This window comes from Rhinatrema bivittatum, chromosome 9 (genome assembly GCF_901001135.1).
Source record: "Rhinatrema bivittatum chromosome 9, aRhiBiv1.1, whole genome shotgun sequence".
NCBI lineage: Eukaryota > Metazoa > Chordata > Amphibia > Gymnophiona > Rhinatrematidae > Rhinatrema > Rhinatrema bivittatum.
The window spans coordinates 16,355,483-16,374,610 of NC_042623.1; the positions used below are offsets into that span (position 1 = coordinate 16,355,483).

General features: G+C 43.1%; 1 protein-coding gene across 7 annotated transcripts in view; it reads left to right on the forward strand.

The window, feature by feature from the left end:
* Positions 1 to 19,128, forward strand: part of SFMBT2 (Scm like with four mbt domains 2) — a 563,685-nt gene that overhangs the window by 439,765 nt on the left and 104,792 nt on the right. For all 7 annotated transcript variants that reach the window (XM_029615682.1, XM_029615688.1, XM_029615685.1 and 4 more), the window contains 3 exons: positions 5,064 to 5,177; positions 8,756 to 8,798; positions 18,482 to 18,552. In XM_029615682.1, the coding sequence (XP_029471542.1) occupies positions 5,064 to 5,177; positions 8,756 to 8,798; positions 18,482 to 18,552 (228 nt within the window). The remainder of the gene's footprint in view (positions 1 to 5,063; positions 5,178 to 8,755; positions 8,799 to 18,481; positions 18,553 to 19,128) is intronic.

Sequence of the window (19,128 nt, forward strand, 5' to 3'; positions counted from 1 at the left end):
TCTGGCATTTTTTTGAGGTGCATTGTAAGGCTTTCCTTGAATCCTGCTAGACCAGTCAAAGACACTTCAGGGAAGTCAGTAGCTGCGGTTTCGTTGTTCTTGAGAGCTGTTGGGTTTGTAGAAAATCTTATGCTCCTTGGGAGGTGAATTCAAAGCATTCAGACTGTTACTCTGTTTCCCTTTCTCATGAGTCTGTCAAGAGGCAGAGGGGGATTATTTTAAGGTTTCTTCTGTTATTGTTAAAGTTATTGTCTGTATGAGGTTTTTATACTCTATTAGTTTGTTATACGGATACTGGTGAGGGACTATGCTGAATCACTATCAGCTAAGAACATTTTTTCCGTGCACTGCTGGTAGCCTTCTGGGCACCTTAAATCTTTGAAGGAGACGTCGTTTCGTCTCTTCAACCGTAGCTGTCAACAACCCATACAGTACACCGGGATATTTACAAGTTATTGGTTTGGCGATTTCCAGGAATTACAAGTCACCATAGCGATAGCGAGCAGCATTGCTTCGCAGAACCAGCTCATCCACTGACTATCCCAGTTTAAGTTGGGTCCTTGAAGAAGGGGTATTTCCACCCCGAAACCACGCGTTGTCGGACAGCAAAAATGTTTTCAAGTGGATTTCAAGATAAGTACTATTGGTACTAGACTGAATACATTATCTTCCTGGACTTAAAACCACAATATCAGCACAATATCTGGTCACCTAATGATTTGCAAAGCTCCTAAAAAAATGATAGAGCTGATCAGCACAATAACCCTTGTAGTGGTATCATATGAAGGTTGACCATTAGACCAAAAGAGAAATTTCAGGTAGCAATTTTCATTTTTTTCTGTATTGATTCCTTCTTGCTCCCTTTGTTGGGTTCTTTGTTTTCGAATCACTATCAGTAGCAGTAATGATGTCACTGGAAAAGTGGTGTTCTCAGTCTCCATCTGCTGGCAGGGGTGGCATAAACCCACTTATCAAGACTGGTCTAGCAGGATTCAAGGAAAGGAAATTAATAGGTAAGACTGAATTTCTCCTTTACTAAGATGCCCTGCAGCATAGTGACAAAATGGGGAAATGATTAATATAAGAAGGGCAATATCAATATATTTAGATTTAATAGCTGCATCCTTTGTCCTTTCAGAAGAAAGGTCAGTGTGTAAAAATAAGTATGAATCTGCTTAGCCATCATAAAATAGCAGATGTACGATGATGTTACCAACACTCACCAACCAGACACCATAAATGTAGTACTGACACCCAGCCTCTCTCCTAATTAGCCTCTTAATATATTGAAATTTATAGCTTCTCTGACATATGCAACATCATTTTCAGACCTTGAACCCTTTTTGCAGTGGGCAATAGATTAATTTTCAAAGAGTTACAGGGGAGGTTCCTACATAACATTAGCATAATCACACAGAAGTAGCATGTACAAGCCTATAACTGTTTTATAAACCGTCAGCACATGCATCCTTGCAATGTGCATAAATGTGAATAGGGAAAACTGGAGCAGTTTAGGGGCATTCCGGGGCAGGGTTCAGAATGATGAGCACAAGTTACTCTTCTGTTAGCCGTATACATGCATACATTACTCAACCTGCCTGGACACTCCTACACCTGCAGACTGACGCATGCAAATGAAAGCATACTTGTGCTTTGTCTGTGGTGTATGGGTGGGGGTTTGGGGTGAACTCGTGGTTCCAAGTATACACATAAGTAAGTACTTTCAGATGTGCAGTACATGCATACTTTATAAAATACCAACCTCCACATTTAGTTCTGGGTTATTCTGCGTGAACTGGTAGAATTATTATGTGTGTATTTTTATAAAATGGGCAGAGAAAGCATTTTTAAAAAATATACGTGTGCTGAAACATACAATGTACTGACAAGGCAAAAAAATTGCAGCATTGCAAACAGTTTATAAAATACTAGCATACTAGCATAAACCTTTGCAAGTTCACTCATCCACAGAAGTGGTGTATCACAGATTTGAAAGTTGGGCTCTAAGTATATATCTAATGAGATTTATATACGTCTATATGTAAATATATATATGTTTAGTATATTAAAAAATTGGTTATCTTTACTTTTTTCTTACACTTTTATACCACCTTCTGTATTTGTTTAAAATATTTATATCCTGAACCCTCCAATTTCGGGGCGGGGAACAAAATAGCATGTATAAAAACTAGTACAATAACACAAAAGCATACTGACAGCAGCATCACTTAATAGAAAATATCAAGCCTTAGAAAAATAAATCAAGTCACTGCCTATTAACAGACAATAAAACTTTCCATTGATAGATACGAAGAACAGTAAAGAATCTGCTGAGGGCTTGCCAAGTTCAACCCAAAGGGCCGGATTTTAATACCTACGCGCAGGCGTAGATTTGTGCGCGCAACTCAGAGCACACAAATCTACGCCTGATTTTATAACATGCGCGCGCAGGTTATAAAATCCAGGGTCGGCGTGCTTAAGAGGGTGCACACTTGTGCACCTTGTGCGTACCGAGCCCTAGGGGAGCCCCGATGGCTTTCCCTGTTCCCTCCGCCCCCCCCCCCCATCCCCAGCCTTACCTAACCCCCTCCCCCTAACCTTAATTCCATAAGTTGCGCCTGCTGGCCGAGTGCCGGCGCGCAATCCCCCGGCATGGCCGCTGTGCCGGAGGCCTCTGCCCCGCCCCTTTCACAAAGCCCCAGGACATACACATGTCCCGGGACTTGCGCGCGTCGCCGGGCCTATGTAAAATAGGCTCGGCGCGCGTAAGGCTTTTAAAATCTAACCCAAAGTGGTTTACACCAAGCATATACAATACATGATAGAGATAGTACAGCAATAAAATGCAAAACAGAAGTTGAAATATTTCTGGTTTTTGTTTTTTTTGTCTGTTTTGTTTTTCATCCTTGAGCCTCTGTATATTTCAACATAAGACTTACCATACTGGGTCAGACCAAGGGTCCATCAAGCCCAGCATCCTGTTTCCAACAGTGGCTAATCCAGGTCACAAGTACCTGGCAGGATCCCAAGTAGTAGATACATCCCATGCTGATAATGCCTAGGGATAAGCAATAGCTTTTCCCAAGTCTACCTGATTAATAACAGTCTTTGGACTTCTCCTCAATAAATTTGTCCAAATTTTTTTTAAACCCAGGTATGCTAGCTGCCTTTACCACATACTCTGGCAATGAATTCCAGATCTTAATTGTTTATTGAATAAAAAATAATTTTCTCCAGTTTGTTTTAAAATGTGCTACTTACTAACTTCATAATGTGTCCCCTAGTTTTTCTATTATTTGAAATAGTAAATAACCGATTCACATTTACCCATGCTATTCCACTCATGATTTTATGGATCTCTATGATATCCCTTCTCAGCCATCTTTTCTCCAAGCTGAACAGCCCTAACCTCTTTAACCTTTCCTCATAGGGGAGCTGTTCCATGCCCTTTTATCATTTTGGTTGCCCTTCTCTGTATCTTTTCAGTTCAGTTATTTATCTTTTTTGAGATCCAACAACAGTACATTAGGCATGGCCTCACAGTGGAGCGATTCGGAGGCATTATGACATTCTCAATTCCTTTCCTGATCATTCCCAGCATTCTATGTGTTTTTTTAATTTATGCTGCTGTTTTTAAATATGTGACGAATACGCTTTAACAAACATGTTATTTACTTAATTTCAGGCAAAAGAAGGATTTTGTGGTTTGCCTTGTTATACTTTTGAAATATGCAGGTTAGGGTGGGGGCAAATAAGCCCAAACCACAGAGTTGCTGTTGCGCTGCACATGTGAGCGCCCTGCAAAGGAAATGGAAAGAAGGTTAAGAGAGAGCAGCGTCTGTAAATGAGATGGAGAAAACACAGCAATTATTTCCATTCCAGTGGCCTCTCATGCTGAGCTCCTGTGTAGGCTGTGCTAGTTTTTTCTTGACTATGCAAGTATTAACCAATGTACAGGAGCCTCTGAAACTGGGGAGCAGATTTGTCCAAGGTTCGTGCCAGGTTTTCCCCACTGGAAATAATGTGATTTTGTTGATGTTTGTAAATTTGGTGCAGGTTTTGCACTAGAGCAAAAGTGGTGGAAACTAATAAATCAGCCTTACATAGGTTTCCTATTAGATGGCATCTAATGTAAGAAAATGTATCACCATGTGCAAAAACTCTCTAGTATGTCTTTCATTTCTGGCCAAACCGACCTGCTCTTTACTGATCTATGCTGGAAGAGAAGTTTTCTGACCAGTGTTTGACTTTTGTTCTTAATAAAGGTATTGTAATTTCCCCAATTTAAAAATGGATAGTGTATATTTCAAAATTTATATCCTCAAATGGAGGAACCTTCTCAGTTAAAATGTATTTTCTCTGTGACTTTTTGGGCTTCCTTGTAAACCCTCCGCAGATCCAATCAGGGAGTTGCTGCTAGAGTCTGCTAGAATGTAAATATAACTAATTTTCTTAAAAATCAAAATTATGGAGCAGCAAACTTTTCATTTTACTCTTGTATTCTCTGTTTGAGAAGCTATAGCACTGTATACCCTTAGGAAATTTTGAGCTGGCAAAACTGGAACATTGCTTTACAGGTGCAAAACACCCTCCTTCTAGGTTATAAACATCTTTACAGTTTAGTATATATTTTAATACCCATAATATTAGTATGGCTTGTTACAATGCCTTCCCCTACCTCCATATCTGATTACTTAAATTTCACTTTTTTGTAATGCATTAAAGCACTTGTGACCTACAGCATAAAGAGATCTGAGAGCAGTGCATTGGCATGTTGACAGCATGCCACATGCTGAACTTGGTCATTTGGTCTACACTTTCAGATTCCATGTACACATGCCAACAAGGCAATCCTTCAGCTCACAGAAAATCACTAGGTGCAGCAATAGTCTGACATTTACAGATTTTGAGACTACCCTGGTAGTTACTACCTCTCTTTAAAGTACAGAAGTAAAAAGTCTTGATCTAGAGAAAGAAAGCAACAGGCTGTATGTTTTGTGTTCTTTGATAATGCACACTAGAATCCATCATCGTCTAAGCTGCATTATAAATATATATTGCAGGTTTACAGATGCCTGTTCCAGAGTACATTGTTGATATGGAATCCATGGATATTTTCCCTGTTGGCTGGTGTGAAGCAAATGCTTACCCCCTCAGCCCTCCACTTAAAGCAGTCCGTAAGTACACAGAAATCACACCTTCTATGTAAAGTCATATCAGAATGAAAACAATATTGCAGCTCTGCGTCTGGTGTAAAAAAAAAAAGAGAGATTATATGTTTTTGGGGACTTGGTGTTGTGCCTGGAGGGAAGATTATTGATAATCATGATGTCCTGCATCTGTCCAGCAGAGGAACTATAGACTTAGGTCAGTGATGGTGAGCTTCAGTCCTTGAGTGCCACAAACAGACCATGTTTTCAGGATATCAGCAATCAATATGCATGAGAAAGATCTGCAAACACTGCCTTCATTGCATGCAAATCTATCTCATGCATATTCATAGTTGATATCCTGAAAACCTGGCCTGTTTGTGGCACTTGAGGACTAGAGTTCACCATCACTGACCTAGGTGAACAGTTCAGATCATACTGTGACAAAAGTTTAACAGGATGGTGATGGTTGGTAACTGGTTGAACTGGGTTGTCCCTCACAATAAACAAACAAGATACATAGAGAAAGGCACAAAGGTGGGAATCCAACAAAGCCACTTGTAATGAGTAGGGGAGGACAAGGTAGGTAGTTAAGATATTAACAGAGGGGAGGCAAAGATAAAGGTAGGAGCAATATTTGCAAGGTTATGTGTACAAATGTTTATAGTCTGGGTAATAAATAGACTTAAATAAGCTAATTTGGATATTGCTGCTATCTTTCAGGCCAATACAGAAAAACCCACGGGAGAACCGGTGAGTGCCCGCTCTCCCGACGCGCGCCCAGGCCACTCTTCTGGGCATGCGATTCAGTAAAAAAAAAAGTATGTAAATGAGGGCCCACAGTAAAAGGAGGCGCATGGGACACTAGTGCGTCCCTAGCGCCTCCTTTTTGACAGAAGTGGCGGCTGTCAGCGGGTTTGACAGCCAATGCTCAATTTTTCCAGCGTCTGTTCTCAAGCCCACTGACAGCCCTGGGTTTGGAAAATGGACACTGGCAAAATTGAGCATCCATCTTCCAATCCGCAGGCAGATTTAAAAATTTTATTTTTTTTTTTATTTTTTTTTTTTACTGTTAGGGTTAGGGTGTACAGAAAGTATTTTTTTCTGCTTTTCTGTACACTTCCCCGGTGCCGGCCGAAATTAACGCCTGCCAATTTCTGAAAGTAAAATGTGCGACTTGGCTGCACATTTTACTTTCTGAATCGCGCGGGAATAACTAATAGGCCCATCAACATGCATTTGCATGTTGCGGGCGCTATTAGTTTTCGACACGCTATTATCCCCTTACTGTATAAGGGATAAAAATAGCGCGTCGAAAACACGCGGCCAAACGCAGCTAACAGTGCGCTCCACCGGAGCACACTTTACTATATTGGCCTGATAATGAATCCCATGACTGGGAAGGACAGGGTAGGGAGAAGTTGCACTTCTGTAAAGCTAATATTAAAGCAGCAGAAATGCATGGGGGTAAGGGAAATAGGGAGGCAGTCTGATTCCAGTGCAGCAGAAGAGCTGGATAGTGATTTAAAGACATCGATAACGGTGCAGTGAACATGGACGTGTGAGTGGTAGAAAATGTTAATCTGCCAGATGTGAACTGGAGCACCTCTGCTGCACAAACAAATAGAAGGAGGAAGATTCTGAACTTTCTACAAGGCAGGCTTCTTAAGCAACTGGTACAAGAAGGGACAGTTCTGGACCTGGTACTAACAATCTGGGAAAACGTTCCTAATGTCACAGTCACTAGTTCACCAAGATTAGGATGCTGGATTCAAGAGAACCAACTTTAAACTGCGGGAGTACCTTGAAGTGCCTGACAAAATGAAAAGATTGGTGGGGATCCGGGAGCAGCCCAGAAGGTTCCACTTGCGCTGCCAGCTCCAGCTCTAGAACGGCTGTTTCCTTTCAGCACCACACGCCTCTCTGTGGTTTGTGCCACGCAGTGCTTGACCTGCACTGTTCTCACAATCTCCTGTGCCACCCACCTTTCCCCCTCTCCCCACAGCTGTTTTAGTGCTAGGTGCCTTTTCTGCACAGAAAAGCTGGTTAACTCACCTAAGCCAGCCATTGCCCGGTAAGTGGATTTTTAGCTGCTTGAAGGTACACGCATACTTTTGACCAGATAGAGAAGAGGCATTCCAGAAAGTGTTTTGGCGGCATATTTGGAAACTACAGACATACGTTTCATTTTAAGAAGGTCTGCCAGTTATAGGCAGCTAATATATGCCATTATTTTGAAACATGTAAAGGTACATGCATACTTTTAGCCACATCATAACCTGCTATCCAAACACAGTGCGCACAGGTTCCTTACTTTATGCAGGATTAAAAGTACCCACGTTCCTTTCTAGTTCAATACTGAAAAGCCTGCTGAGTGGATAAGATACTGGGTAATTATAGTAAGTTAGCTTTATCCAGATGTTCAGCTGCACAGACTCCTGCATATCTGGCTAAATCTGCCTGCACAAATTGTATGCGAGTAGATTTAGAAGAGGTATTTGTATGTCTGGCGTTGTACATGCAGATTTAGCTGGGCAGTGGTGAATAGTGCACAAGTACACCTCTTTTTACGTGGATAAATTTGTAGCCATTTTACCTGCACATATGAAGCTGGGTAAAGGATGGCATTTTGAATGGGTAAAACCAATTTTAGCCAGGCAAATCTTTTCAATATTATTTATTTATTTATAACTTTTATATACCGACGAACGTTGGGAACATCTCGTCGGTTTACAGAGAACAGAACTTAGCAACAGGCTTTACAATTATTGCATAATTATATGAGGAACAGTAAAAAACATACAAATAACAGAGGAGATTATACAAGTAATAATTAGCTAAGTGGGATACGTGATTGAGGTTATCTAAAACGGGGGGGGGGGGGCGGGGAAATTCTGATATATATAGGAGGGTATCAACATTTGAAGGAGGTATATGTACACGTGTTTGGGAACAAATTTTCTTATATACAATATGCTGTTCTGATAAATTCACTTTATGGGAGGTAGGGGAGATGAGAAGGTTTTAAGTAGAGAGAAGGGGGTGGGAAGGAGGGAGGTTAGGAATTGGGGAGGGGGGGTGAAAGTGATTGTGTGAATGTTAGGTGTATGAGTGTTTGAAGAACCAGGTCTTCAGGTTTTGCCTGAATATTTTTGGGCAAGTTTCTTGGCGGAGGGAGGTGGGTAGTTTATTCCAAAGATGCGGGCCTGCTAGGGATAGGGCCCTTTCGTTTGTGGTGCGGAGTTTAGTAAGCTTAGGTGATGGGGTGTGTAGTGTAGCTAGATATTGTTTTCTAGTAGGTCTATTGCTGTTGTGAAAGGAGAAATGTTCTTTGTACCAGTGCATGTTCTGGTTGTGAAGAGATTTGTGTATTAGAGTGAGGGCTTTGAAGGTAATTCTAGATGCTACGGGTAACCAATGTAGGTGTTTGCTCTCCATGTTGAAAATTTATCCCAAAATGGCTTATTTTAAAATAGCTGAAACAAAAAATGTTGATTATAGAATAATGAATTTCCATCTGTTTGCTTGGATTTCATGTTTTAGTGCTTTTATTCAAAAGACATAAAATTCTCATTATGTCTAAAGGATGGCATTTTGTTTCCTAGTTCAAAAGAAGAGAAAGATTGCAGTTGTGCAGCCTGAGAAACAGTAAGTGTGGTTAAACACTCTTGTTTTATATACAGTGTTGTGTAACAGTCAAGCATCTTCATTACAAGTTAGAAGTCAAACAAGACCATCTATTTTAAACAAACATATTACAGTTTATGATGTTGCCAATCAAATTAACTGTGGGGAAACAGCAAATACTTTGCAAATTGGGTTGATGTGCCTGCTGATGTAGGTAGGATGCTTTCAAAAAGGTCACTGGTAGAGCTGTAGGGATGTGAAGCTCGAAGTTACACATTTCTTTAAACTTATGGAAATCACAACTGGTAGCACTGTGAATGGAACCAAAGCTCCAGATTATTTCTATTGGAAATCTCCAAATTACTCACCCAAAAGAGCACCGAAGCTCACTCAGCGCAAGAACTTGCTAATTTAGCAAGTAGCACATTTAAAACAAATCGGAGAAGATTCTTTTTCATTCAACACGCAATTAAACTCTGGAATTTGTTGCCGGAGGATGTGGTTAGGACAGTTAGTGTAGCTGGGTTTAAAAAAGGTCTGGATAAGTTCCTTGAGGAGACATCTATAAACTGCTATTAATCAAGTTGACTTAAGGGTAGATTTTAAAAGCCCTACATGTGCCAAATCAGGGAGATACGTGCATCTTTTAGGCTGGCACACATATCTGAAAAAACGTAACGCCCATGATGACGCCCTAACACATGCGATAAATACCACATTGCGAAATAAGTATGCAAATTTGAAAATTGTATTCAATTGGGAGGAGTTTGGGTGGCGTAAATGGAAATGAAGGCTGGTTGACATTGCATGCGATAACATAACACATACTATCGCGGGATTTAACGCCGGAAATAACGACACCTTTTTCCTCAGCGTTATGTCTGCGATAGCTGTGCGTTACAGCCAAAACGGGATTTATCACAAATCCCGTTTCAGAAGGGGGGAAGGAAAGAGAGAGAAGAGCCTCTGTGGAGGCCCACTGATTTTTGAACTTTTTATACCACTGTAAGAGGGGGCACTAGTAACTCAGGGTGAGGTTTGTGGGGTGAGTTGGGTTTTGGGGGGCAGTTTAACATGCACAGTCACAAGTACGAACAGCACAGTTACCATCAGTGAAGATTTAATGTGAATTGCAGGGATGAAAGGTGAAAGAAGACTAGATATGTACCTAGCATGATTGCAGCCTCATGGCATGTTTTTATGAGAGACAAGACCAGTGAATCCTAAAGCCCAAGTGGTATCAAGCTACTCAGACTTCAAGAATACACCTTTATAATGAAAGAGCTCAGAGCTTCTCTATTTTGGTGGCTCTACAGTTTCAGTTTGACTTTGAGTTTACTCTTTCTAATTCCTCTTTCTCCCAGGACAAGCAGGATGATAGTCCTCACATATGGGTGAAGTCACTGGACAGAGCCCTATCACTGAAAACTTTTTTGTCAAAGTTTCTAGAAAGCTTTGACTGGCACTGGCACACTGAGTGCACTGAGCATGCCCAGCATGCCATGATCCCTGTATCCACAGGGGTCTCCCTTCAGTCTCTTTTTTTCCCGTGATGCAGTTTGCCTTGCGTTCAGGAGCTCTGTGAGAGATTTCTCACAACTTTTCCTCACGAAAACACTTGAAGTTTTACTTCACAAATAATTTTTCCCTACACGGACCTCCCTTCACATACATTTCATCAATGCTCAGTGAGTACTATGCCCTGTTTTTTGGTCGGTTCCTGTCACCTCACTAACGGTTCTGCCGGGTTACCAACCGAATTGCAGCCTTCTCTCTTCCTATGTTTATCACCCTCGGTCAGCCCCGTGATACTTGCGAGTGTCCTTCCTGAGATCCTCCACCGGGTTCATCGGGGCTAGAGGGATAGGGACGTCCACGGTTACCATTGCTGCCAGGGCAGCCGTCGATGCCTCCTTTGATGCCCCCATCGATGCATTCGATGACCCCCGTCGATGCTACCGAAGCACATAAATCAATTCCCTCGACTAAACAAAACGTTCCATACTTCGGGTTCTAAACCAGAGCCCCGTGTAATCCTTGGGCGATAAACAGTGCCAGAAGCAGTGAAGGCACGGTCACAGTCCGTCACCAATTACCTTCCGAGACAGTGAGGACATCTTCCTTTGCGCTGGAAAATGACCATGCCGAGCACCGTGGGAATCATCGTCACCGGCACGATGACCGTCCGCCACCGCATCGGTGGCATCTTACTCTGTGCTGGAGAAGGACTGGGCCGAGTACCAAGGGAAACATCGCTACTGCCATGGTAAACAACCATTTCCGACGCTGTTCCGGACATCAGTGGCAGTTCCTGGTGCTGGAGAATGACCGGGCCAAGCTCAGAGGCATACAGCCAGCACCGACATAGTTCCACATTCAGTGCCGGCACTTATACCGCACTGGCATCAATGTCCATTGAACCAGTTGCGAAGCGGGCCCGGGTACACGAGTCCTAGGTGCCGAGGTGTTCCCCACCGACACCGGTGCCGGGTACTGAACCACCACAAAATAATGTGGAAGCGCCAGTAACACCTAGCCTGTCGCCTCTGTGGCTGCGCTACCATACCAGCTTACAGGGTGGAGCCAGATGTTTATGTCCCTCAGGCTGTCCCTGATGCCTCCCGAAACCTACTAACGCTGGAGCCATCGATATTTGCTTTGCTGTGGCATTGCCTCGTTGCGATACCTATCAATGACAGCCTAAGTCATCGCTGCCGATTCGTCCTTCTGAGTCTCCACTACGAAGGGCGATGGGCTCTCTAATCCTGCTTCAGCACCGATCCCATCGAGACCTGGTCACTAAAACGGACCAGATGTTTTCGGAAGGTTCTAGGTCGTGTCATCTTCCAAGAACCATATTGGTAACACATATTGCTCTTATCAGCTATGTTTGATACAACACCAAGGAAACCTCTCTGCCAGTAACGTGGGATTGCTTTGAGACGTCCTCCCGTTGCCAGCAACAGGACTCCGTACTCAATAATACCTCAGTCTGGCTTCCGGATCCTGATTATGGCCCGAAGTCCCAGATACACTAGCTGATCTGCCATGCACAAGGTCCAGCAGACAGTGCCTCAATTGCAAGCCCACCTCGAGACCCGGCGACAGCTCTCTACATTTCCTTGCACAGCAGAGAGAAATGCAGGAAGGACTTTTACCACTCACGCTCCTGCATGAAACCAACTGATACCCAGATCACACCAGCTCCACCAGTCTGGCAGGCTCCTGGGCTTTCAACCTTGCCAGACATCAGAGCGGCTATCCCACTGAGAACCAGAGCTCAGGATACCGTTCTCCAGCCGCAACAAGGCGGAGGATTTTAATCCCGCTATTCCTTCTTTCAACAGAAAGCAGTCAATCTCTGCCCATCCTGGACCTCAGAAATCTCAACAAATTTCTTCAGAAGGGAAAATTCAGAATGGTGTCTCTCATCACCATGCTTCCCTTACTACAATGAGTGGGTTGCCTCTCTCCTCTGGTCTTTCTATGCGCTTCATAGTGAGCCAACAACACTTTCGATACCAAGTTCTGCCATTCGCACTAGCTTCAACAACTTGTGTATTTCACCAAATGCCTACAGTGACTGCCACTTCTCTACGGAGAAAATTCAGCATTCATGTCTTTCCTTGCATGGACGACTGCCTATTGGAAATCAATCCAAGCAAGGAGCTCTAAATTCTCCAAGACTCACTATAAATCTTCTCAATTTGGCTGGGATTTCTGATCAACCACTACAAATCCCATATGGAGTAGTTCGGGGCTATATAGTCGCAAGGACTTCCTACCCAACAACCGCGCAGACATCCTGTGAAATTCTCCACATCTCTGCGCGCATGCAACATAGCCTCAGCCCATCACTTTTTCATTGCTGGGCACGGGGTTTTTCACTATCCACGTCACTCATATGACCAGACTAGCTATCAGTAAGATTCAGTGGATTTTCAAATTTCAGTGGCTCTAAGCTGTTCAACCGCTTTCATCCCTGATCCATATTACCAATCCAGTACCAAATCCTCAGATGATCTTGGCCATGGTCGCATTCAACTAGGGTTGGAGAGCCGAATCCACATCCTCCCAACCCAAAATGTCTACTCCGCTCCATGAAAAGTCTCAGATCAACTTCTTGGAGCTTCGAGCCATGCGTTATGCCCTTTATGTCTTAAAACACTGCCTCTCACACAAACCTTTGTGCATACAGACAGACAGCATAGGGACAATGTGCTTTCCAACACACAAGCACACACAGGCTTTTATCTGCTCTGCCAGGAGGCCGCGCAGCTCATGGCTTGGGCCCTTGCACACTCCATGCATCTACAGGCCACTTATCTAATAGGCATACTGAACGCACTAGCAGACCTTCTCCATAGATGTCTCCATCCTCACGAATGGTCTCTGAATCCATGTGTAGCGAGCAAAATCTTCTAGCGCTGGGGTCATCCAATCTTTGACCTCTGCATCCCAATCGAACCACAGAGTGGACAGATTCTACTCCCTACACATGCATCGGAATGCATTCCCATGGACGCCTTTGCTCGCCCTGCAAAGGCTTCCACATACGCTTCCACAAACTTCTTAACCTGTCACTCCAGTAACCAATTTGCCTGCCCACAGGCCAGTCTCATAACACAGACTTGCTATTCTCAGGTACTGGTAGCTTCATGACAGCCTTCCACATGTAAATCTTACCATTCGAAATGGGCATGATTTACCACATGGTGTGCATAAAAAGATATTAGCCCCTTTTTTCTGCACCACTCCATCTCTATTAGGCTATCTAGGATACCCCTCGGATTCTGGTCCCCAGACATCCTCCGCACGGGTACACCTCAGTTCCATTTTATCGTACTACCTGGGAGTAGGGGATGCCCGATTAACGGCTCAACCCCTTCTGAGTCGGCTTATCATGGATTCTCTACAGATTAAGCCTCCTCTATGATCACTGGTTACGGAATGGGGCCCACATGTAGTGCTTACAAGACTCATACGTTCCCCGTTCGAGCCTTTGCATTCCTATAACTTTAAAATTCCAACATGGGAAATTCTTTCCCTCGTAGCCATTACTTCTGCTGAAAGGGTCAGTGAGTTACAAGCCCTTGCGCATTCTCACCCAACACTAGGTTCATCCGTGACCGAATGGTCCTCCGTACTCACCTTAATATTCTTCTTAAGGTAGGCGCAGCCTCTCACCATACTCAGAATATACTCTGCCCACTTTTCCCAAGGCCCCTCTCTCCCCAGGGTGAGAGGGTTTTCCACACCTTGAACTATAAGCGTGCACTTGCATTTATCTAGACCACACTGCACTCCATAGACAGTACACCCAGCTCTTTCCTTCTTTGACAAAGACAAGCTGCAAGTTCCAATGGGCACACAAACTCTCTCCATCTGACTAGCAGTCTGTATTGAATTCTGTTATGAAAAAGCAGACCTTCCTCTCCAGGGGTGAGTGAAGGCACATTCAGTAACGGACATGACAAAAACTGAACTTCTCATCATTTCAAATCACCCTGACCGGACGCCACCATCTGCTTATGACCCCACCCTCCGCTCAAGTGCTCTTCCCTACTTTGTGCGAGATCTTGGTGTCTCCCTAGACCACCAACTAAACTTCAAAAACCACATTAACACAATCATAAAGGGAGGATTTTTCAAGCTCCACATCCTCAAAAAACTTAAACCCCGCTCCACTCCAAAGATTTCCGCACAGTCCTGCAAGCGACAATGCTATCAAAAATGGATTATTGCAATTCCTTACTTCTAGACCTTCCCTACTCGCCTTCCCTACTCTACTTTTAGACCCCTGCAAATGTTACAGAATGCTATGGCAAAAATCCTTACAAATACACGTAAAGCTGACCACATCACCCCTATTCTTAAGGAACTCCATTGGCTTCCCATCTCCTCCCGCATCAGATACAAAACCCTCACCATTATTCACAACTCCCTGCACAACGACAATCACTCCTGAGGATGCTCTTCGATTCCACTCCTCCAATCATCCTATTAGAATCGCACCCTCAGGACCCCTCCACTCCCCTTCCCTTAAATGTGCTCACCACACTTCCACCAGAGAAAGAGCCCTATCCATTGCAGGCCCTTCCCTCTGGAACACAATGCCACTTGAGCTCCAACTAGAACATGCATTCGGAAATTCAAAACAGGGGTTAAAACATGGCTCTTTAAAATGGCCTACCCTGACTCGGATCCTACGTAGTCCCCCTGCTCCATCTACTCCTTCAGAGAAAGAACCCTGTCATCACCATACTTATTGCCTTCCCCTTTATTCCTTTAATTGTACTCTGATTTGTCTCCCATATCTCTGCACCTCCTTATATACCCCCTTTTATACCCCTTATATACCCCTTCCCCTGTCCTTAAACCCTACCTTTCCCTATAGCAACCCTGCTAGACTATATATAGTTGCCTTTCTGAATGTATAATTTGTAATGTCATATAAAAGTGTCTTCTGTATGTTCTAGTTAAAGATAATGTATATTATTGTATATAATACTTTTTGGAGTGTATAATTTATATATAGTGTATAAGGTTATCCACAATGTATAAGGTTATACACAGTCCCTTTTTGAGTATATAATTACAATGTTACATATTATATTCTTCTGTTGTTTTCCATCAGGTACTGTTCCTTTTCTCCTCTTCCTGTTTTTCCCTCTCTTCTCTCACCCCTTCTCTCTTCCTATCTGCTCCCCTCCCCCACCCTGGTTTTTTGTATTTTCCTCCTTCAGTTATATTGTAAACAGCATGATGTACCCACGAATGTCGATATATAAAAGCTAATAAATAAATAATAAAAATAAAATGAAAATATCGGTACCACACGATCGTTCAGTTCCAATTGCCGACATTTCCTAGGCTGCAACTTCTAGCTCTCTTCACACATTTGCAGCCCCCTACTGCTTAGATATGGAAGTCTGTCAAGACTCTGCCTTTGGCCAACCCGTCTTGAAATGCTTTATTCCACTATAATCCCCAACTCCTTCCACAGCCACCTGCTGTGATGTCAGGCTGCCTCATCATTTCCAATAGCATCCAAATTATTGTGCCTGCGCACGAGTTGTCAGCTATTGGCCTGTTGTAATACGCGTCAGCCTGTAGCTTGCTAATCACCCATATATGAGGCCTATCATCCTGCTTGTCCTGGGAGAAAGCAGAGTTGCTTAGCTGTAACAGGTGTTCTCCCAGGACAGCAGGATGTAGTCCTCACGAAACCCTCCCGCTACCCCGCGGAGTTGGGTCCACATACGTTTTAGTATTTTATTTTTCGCTTGCACTTTTTGCTACAAACGAGACTGAAGGGAGACCCCTGTGGACACAGGGATCATGGCATGCTGGGCATGCTTAGTGCACTCAGTGTGCCAGTTCCAGTCAAAGCTTTCTAGAAACTTTGACAGAAAAGTTTTCCGGGATAGGGCTCTGTCCAGTGACGTCACCCATATGTGAGGTCTGCATCCTGCTGTCCTGGGAGAACACCTGTTACAGGTAAGCAACTCTGCTTTCTCAAGTTGTCGTAACCCTGGCCTGCGGTGCTCACCTACAAGGATTTTGTACTCAGGGCCCTGATTGTTCCAGTAGGTTGCATATCAATCTGCTGGAGCTATGCACCGTTTGGAATGCTTAAAGGCTTTCAGGAAACAAGTAACCAGCAAAGCTGGCCCAATTCAAACAATCAGGTGCTCATATTTTACCTGAATAAGCAGGAAAGAAACCATGCTTCATCCTCTTGTGTCATGAAACTGTCAAGATGTGGAACTAGAGCAGCTCTCATGGGACAAACCTAAGCGTCATATGCCTGTCAAGAAGAGAATGTTTTGGAGGACAGATTCAATCACATCTAGAATTCTAATGGTGGTTTCTGAATCATGATGTAGCAAATAAGATCTTCCTTGAGTGGCACATACCCAGGACAGTAGGAGGCTTTTGCTCCAGGAGGAAATCAGAAGGCAGTCTAACAGCAGACTCCTGCTTAAGGGTCCTGACCTTTGCCTACTGGAAGTGATTCCACTAACCAGAATTGTTCTAGAAGTCCAGTGGACTGGAAGTGAAACTGCATTTTCTGTGGTGATCTTCCGAGAGGGACACCTCCTGTCTGCTTGAAACTGATGGAGGGGGCTCCCCAGCCAAGGAGCCCTCAAGTTTAAAATCTGGTTCTAGCAGGGATTCCTGGGGAGAAACGATGTGTGTAGAATTTAAAATTCTTTTCTACACTTGTACTTTTCTCAGTGACGGATTTAGGATTTTGCCCCCTTAGACACTGTTTGTACTGTTTCCCCCTGTCATCCCCCTCCCCCAAGGTTTCCTGTGACAGCTGAGGAGTGGATCCTGTAGCAAACATTTTAAAATTCTGAAGCAAATTGGCAAACAGTTCCATCTTTTATATTATATTAGGAAACTAAAATAGTTTTACACTATATTGGTATAATTTATATTTTTATTGTAAAACAGCAAATCTTCAGTTAGCCTGCTGCTCCCTACAAATTTCTGCTGCCCTAGGCACAGGCCTAGTGTGCATGTTGACAAATCCAGGCCTGAATTTTCTTCTCTCACCCAAACACACATCCAAGAAGCCTACTTTTACAGCAGCTAGGCACCTAGATTGAAAATTGTCCTTATAGTGTTGCAGAGCATGGCATCAATATTCAAGAGATTTAGCCAGCTAACTTTGGGAGTTAGCTGGATAAATCTTCAGGATTTACAGTAAATTCCTCCTCCCCTCCCACTCAGCAGCTAAATTTTGTGCACACAAAGAGGCATGGCTAGAGGCATTCCCTGGATGTGCTTAAACTCTATACACCCAGCGCTGATAGCAGTGGCTGGATAAAGTTATGTGCAGGACCCAGGAAACAAATCGGAAGCCGATCAATAATGCCGAAAAGCAAGACGAACAGTGGTGATCGGTGTAAACAGGGATACTTTATTGGTATTAGCCCGACTCTGGCCGAGTTTCGCTCTCGCAGGAGCTGCCTCAGGGGCTGCTGTACCAATGGTTTCTTGTATGTTCACGCAACAATGATGTAAGAACTTCACACCATATCAATTGGAATTATGGTGAGTTGACTCAGCATAGGAACAGTAACTTGCCAGTTAGAGTATGATTGATGTTTGTTTTAAGCAAAACAAGTGCCACTCTTGCACCAAAACACACATCAATCATACTCTAACTGGCAAGTTACTGTTCCCATGCTGAGTCAACTCACCATAATTCCAATTGATATGGTGTGAAGTTCTTACATCATTGCTGCGTGAACATACAAGAAACCATTGGTACAGCAGCCCCTGAGGCAGCTCCTGCGAGAGCGAAACTCGGCCAGAGTCGGGCTAATACCAATAAAGTATCCCTGTTTACACCGATCACCACTGTTCGTCTTGCTTTAAAGTTATGTGCACAAATCTTGACAGAAAAATAGCTTTCCTAAGGTTAGCCAGATAAAATTATGTGCATAACTATTTAGGAATATTCAGCCCGCATACTTAAGTGCATAAGTCCCGCTGAATATTCGGATACAGCTGCGCATATAACTTTATCCGGCTAACGTTTTGCTGATTGACATTGAATTCTGATGCCAGTGTGGTTCCTTTCTGAAATCCGTATGACTTCAGAGTCCTTTAGCTTCCTTCTAGGACCTTCCTCACACAAATTTTAGATCGCTGTGCTTATGTTGTCAAATTCTCTTATTTTCACTTAGGTTGCCAGCCGTAGTGCCTGTGGAGACAATACCTCATGATCTATGCCCTGTGCCCCAACCTGATGCAACAAGTGAGTTTTCATCTTCCTCTTGGAGATTTTCCAATCAATTGTCCAACAATACATTTCTCTCTGTATAGTAACTCAGATTTTTTAGATAAATTCTGCTTTTTCAAATCTATATGCTCTGTTATTTTCTAATTTGGACTTCACGTTCTGAAATTGAATCCTTCATGTCAACTGTTTCTGGATGTTCTTTCTTGTTCCTTTGCTTCCTCCTACATTGGATATTGAGAAAAGAAGAGGAGGGTGTGTGTCAGTCAGCACCTAAGTCATTGCTTAAGTATTAGATATAAATTATACATCCACTTACAGATGTCCTCAAAATGGTGACCTAATTAAGATTGATGCTCTAAAGAAGGCTGCTTTTAATCTGTAAATTAACTTAATAAACACTTTAATTCAATTTGAAAGATGACTATTAATTACTGCAATGTACCTGTCAGCAATCTGCCTGCTTGATTCTTAGGGTCTGCCTGCAAAGTAGTAAATGCATGTCAGACGCACTGGAACTTCCTTATTTTGATATGGTCACTGGGTAATACTAATACTTGAAGACACTATAACATATTGGGATACATTTTTAAT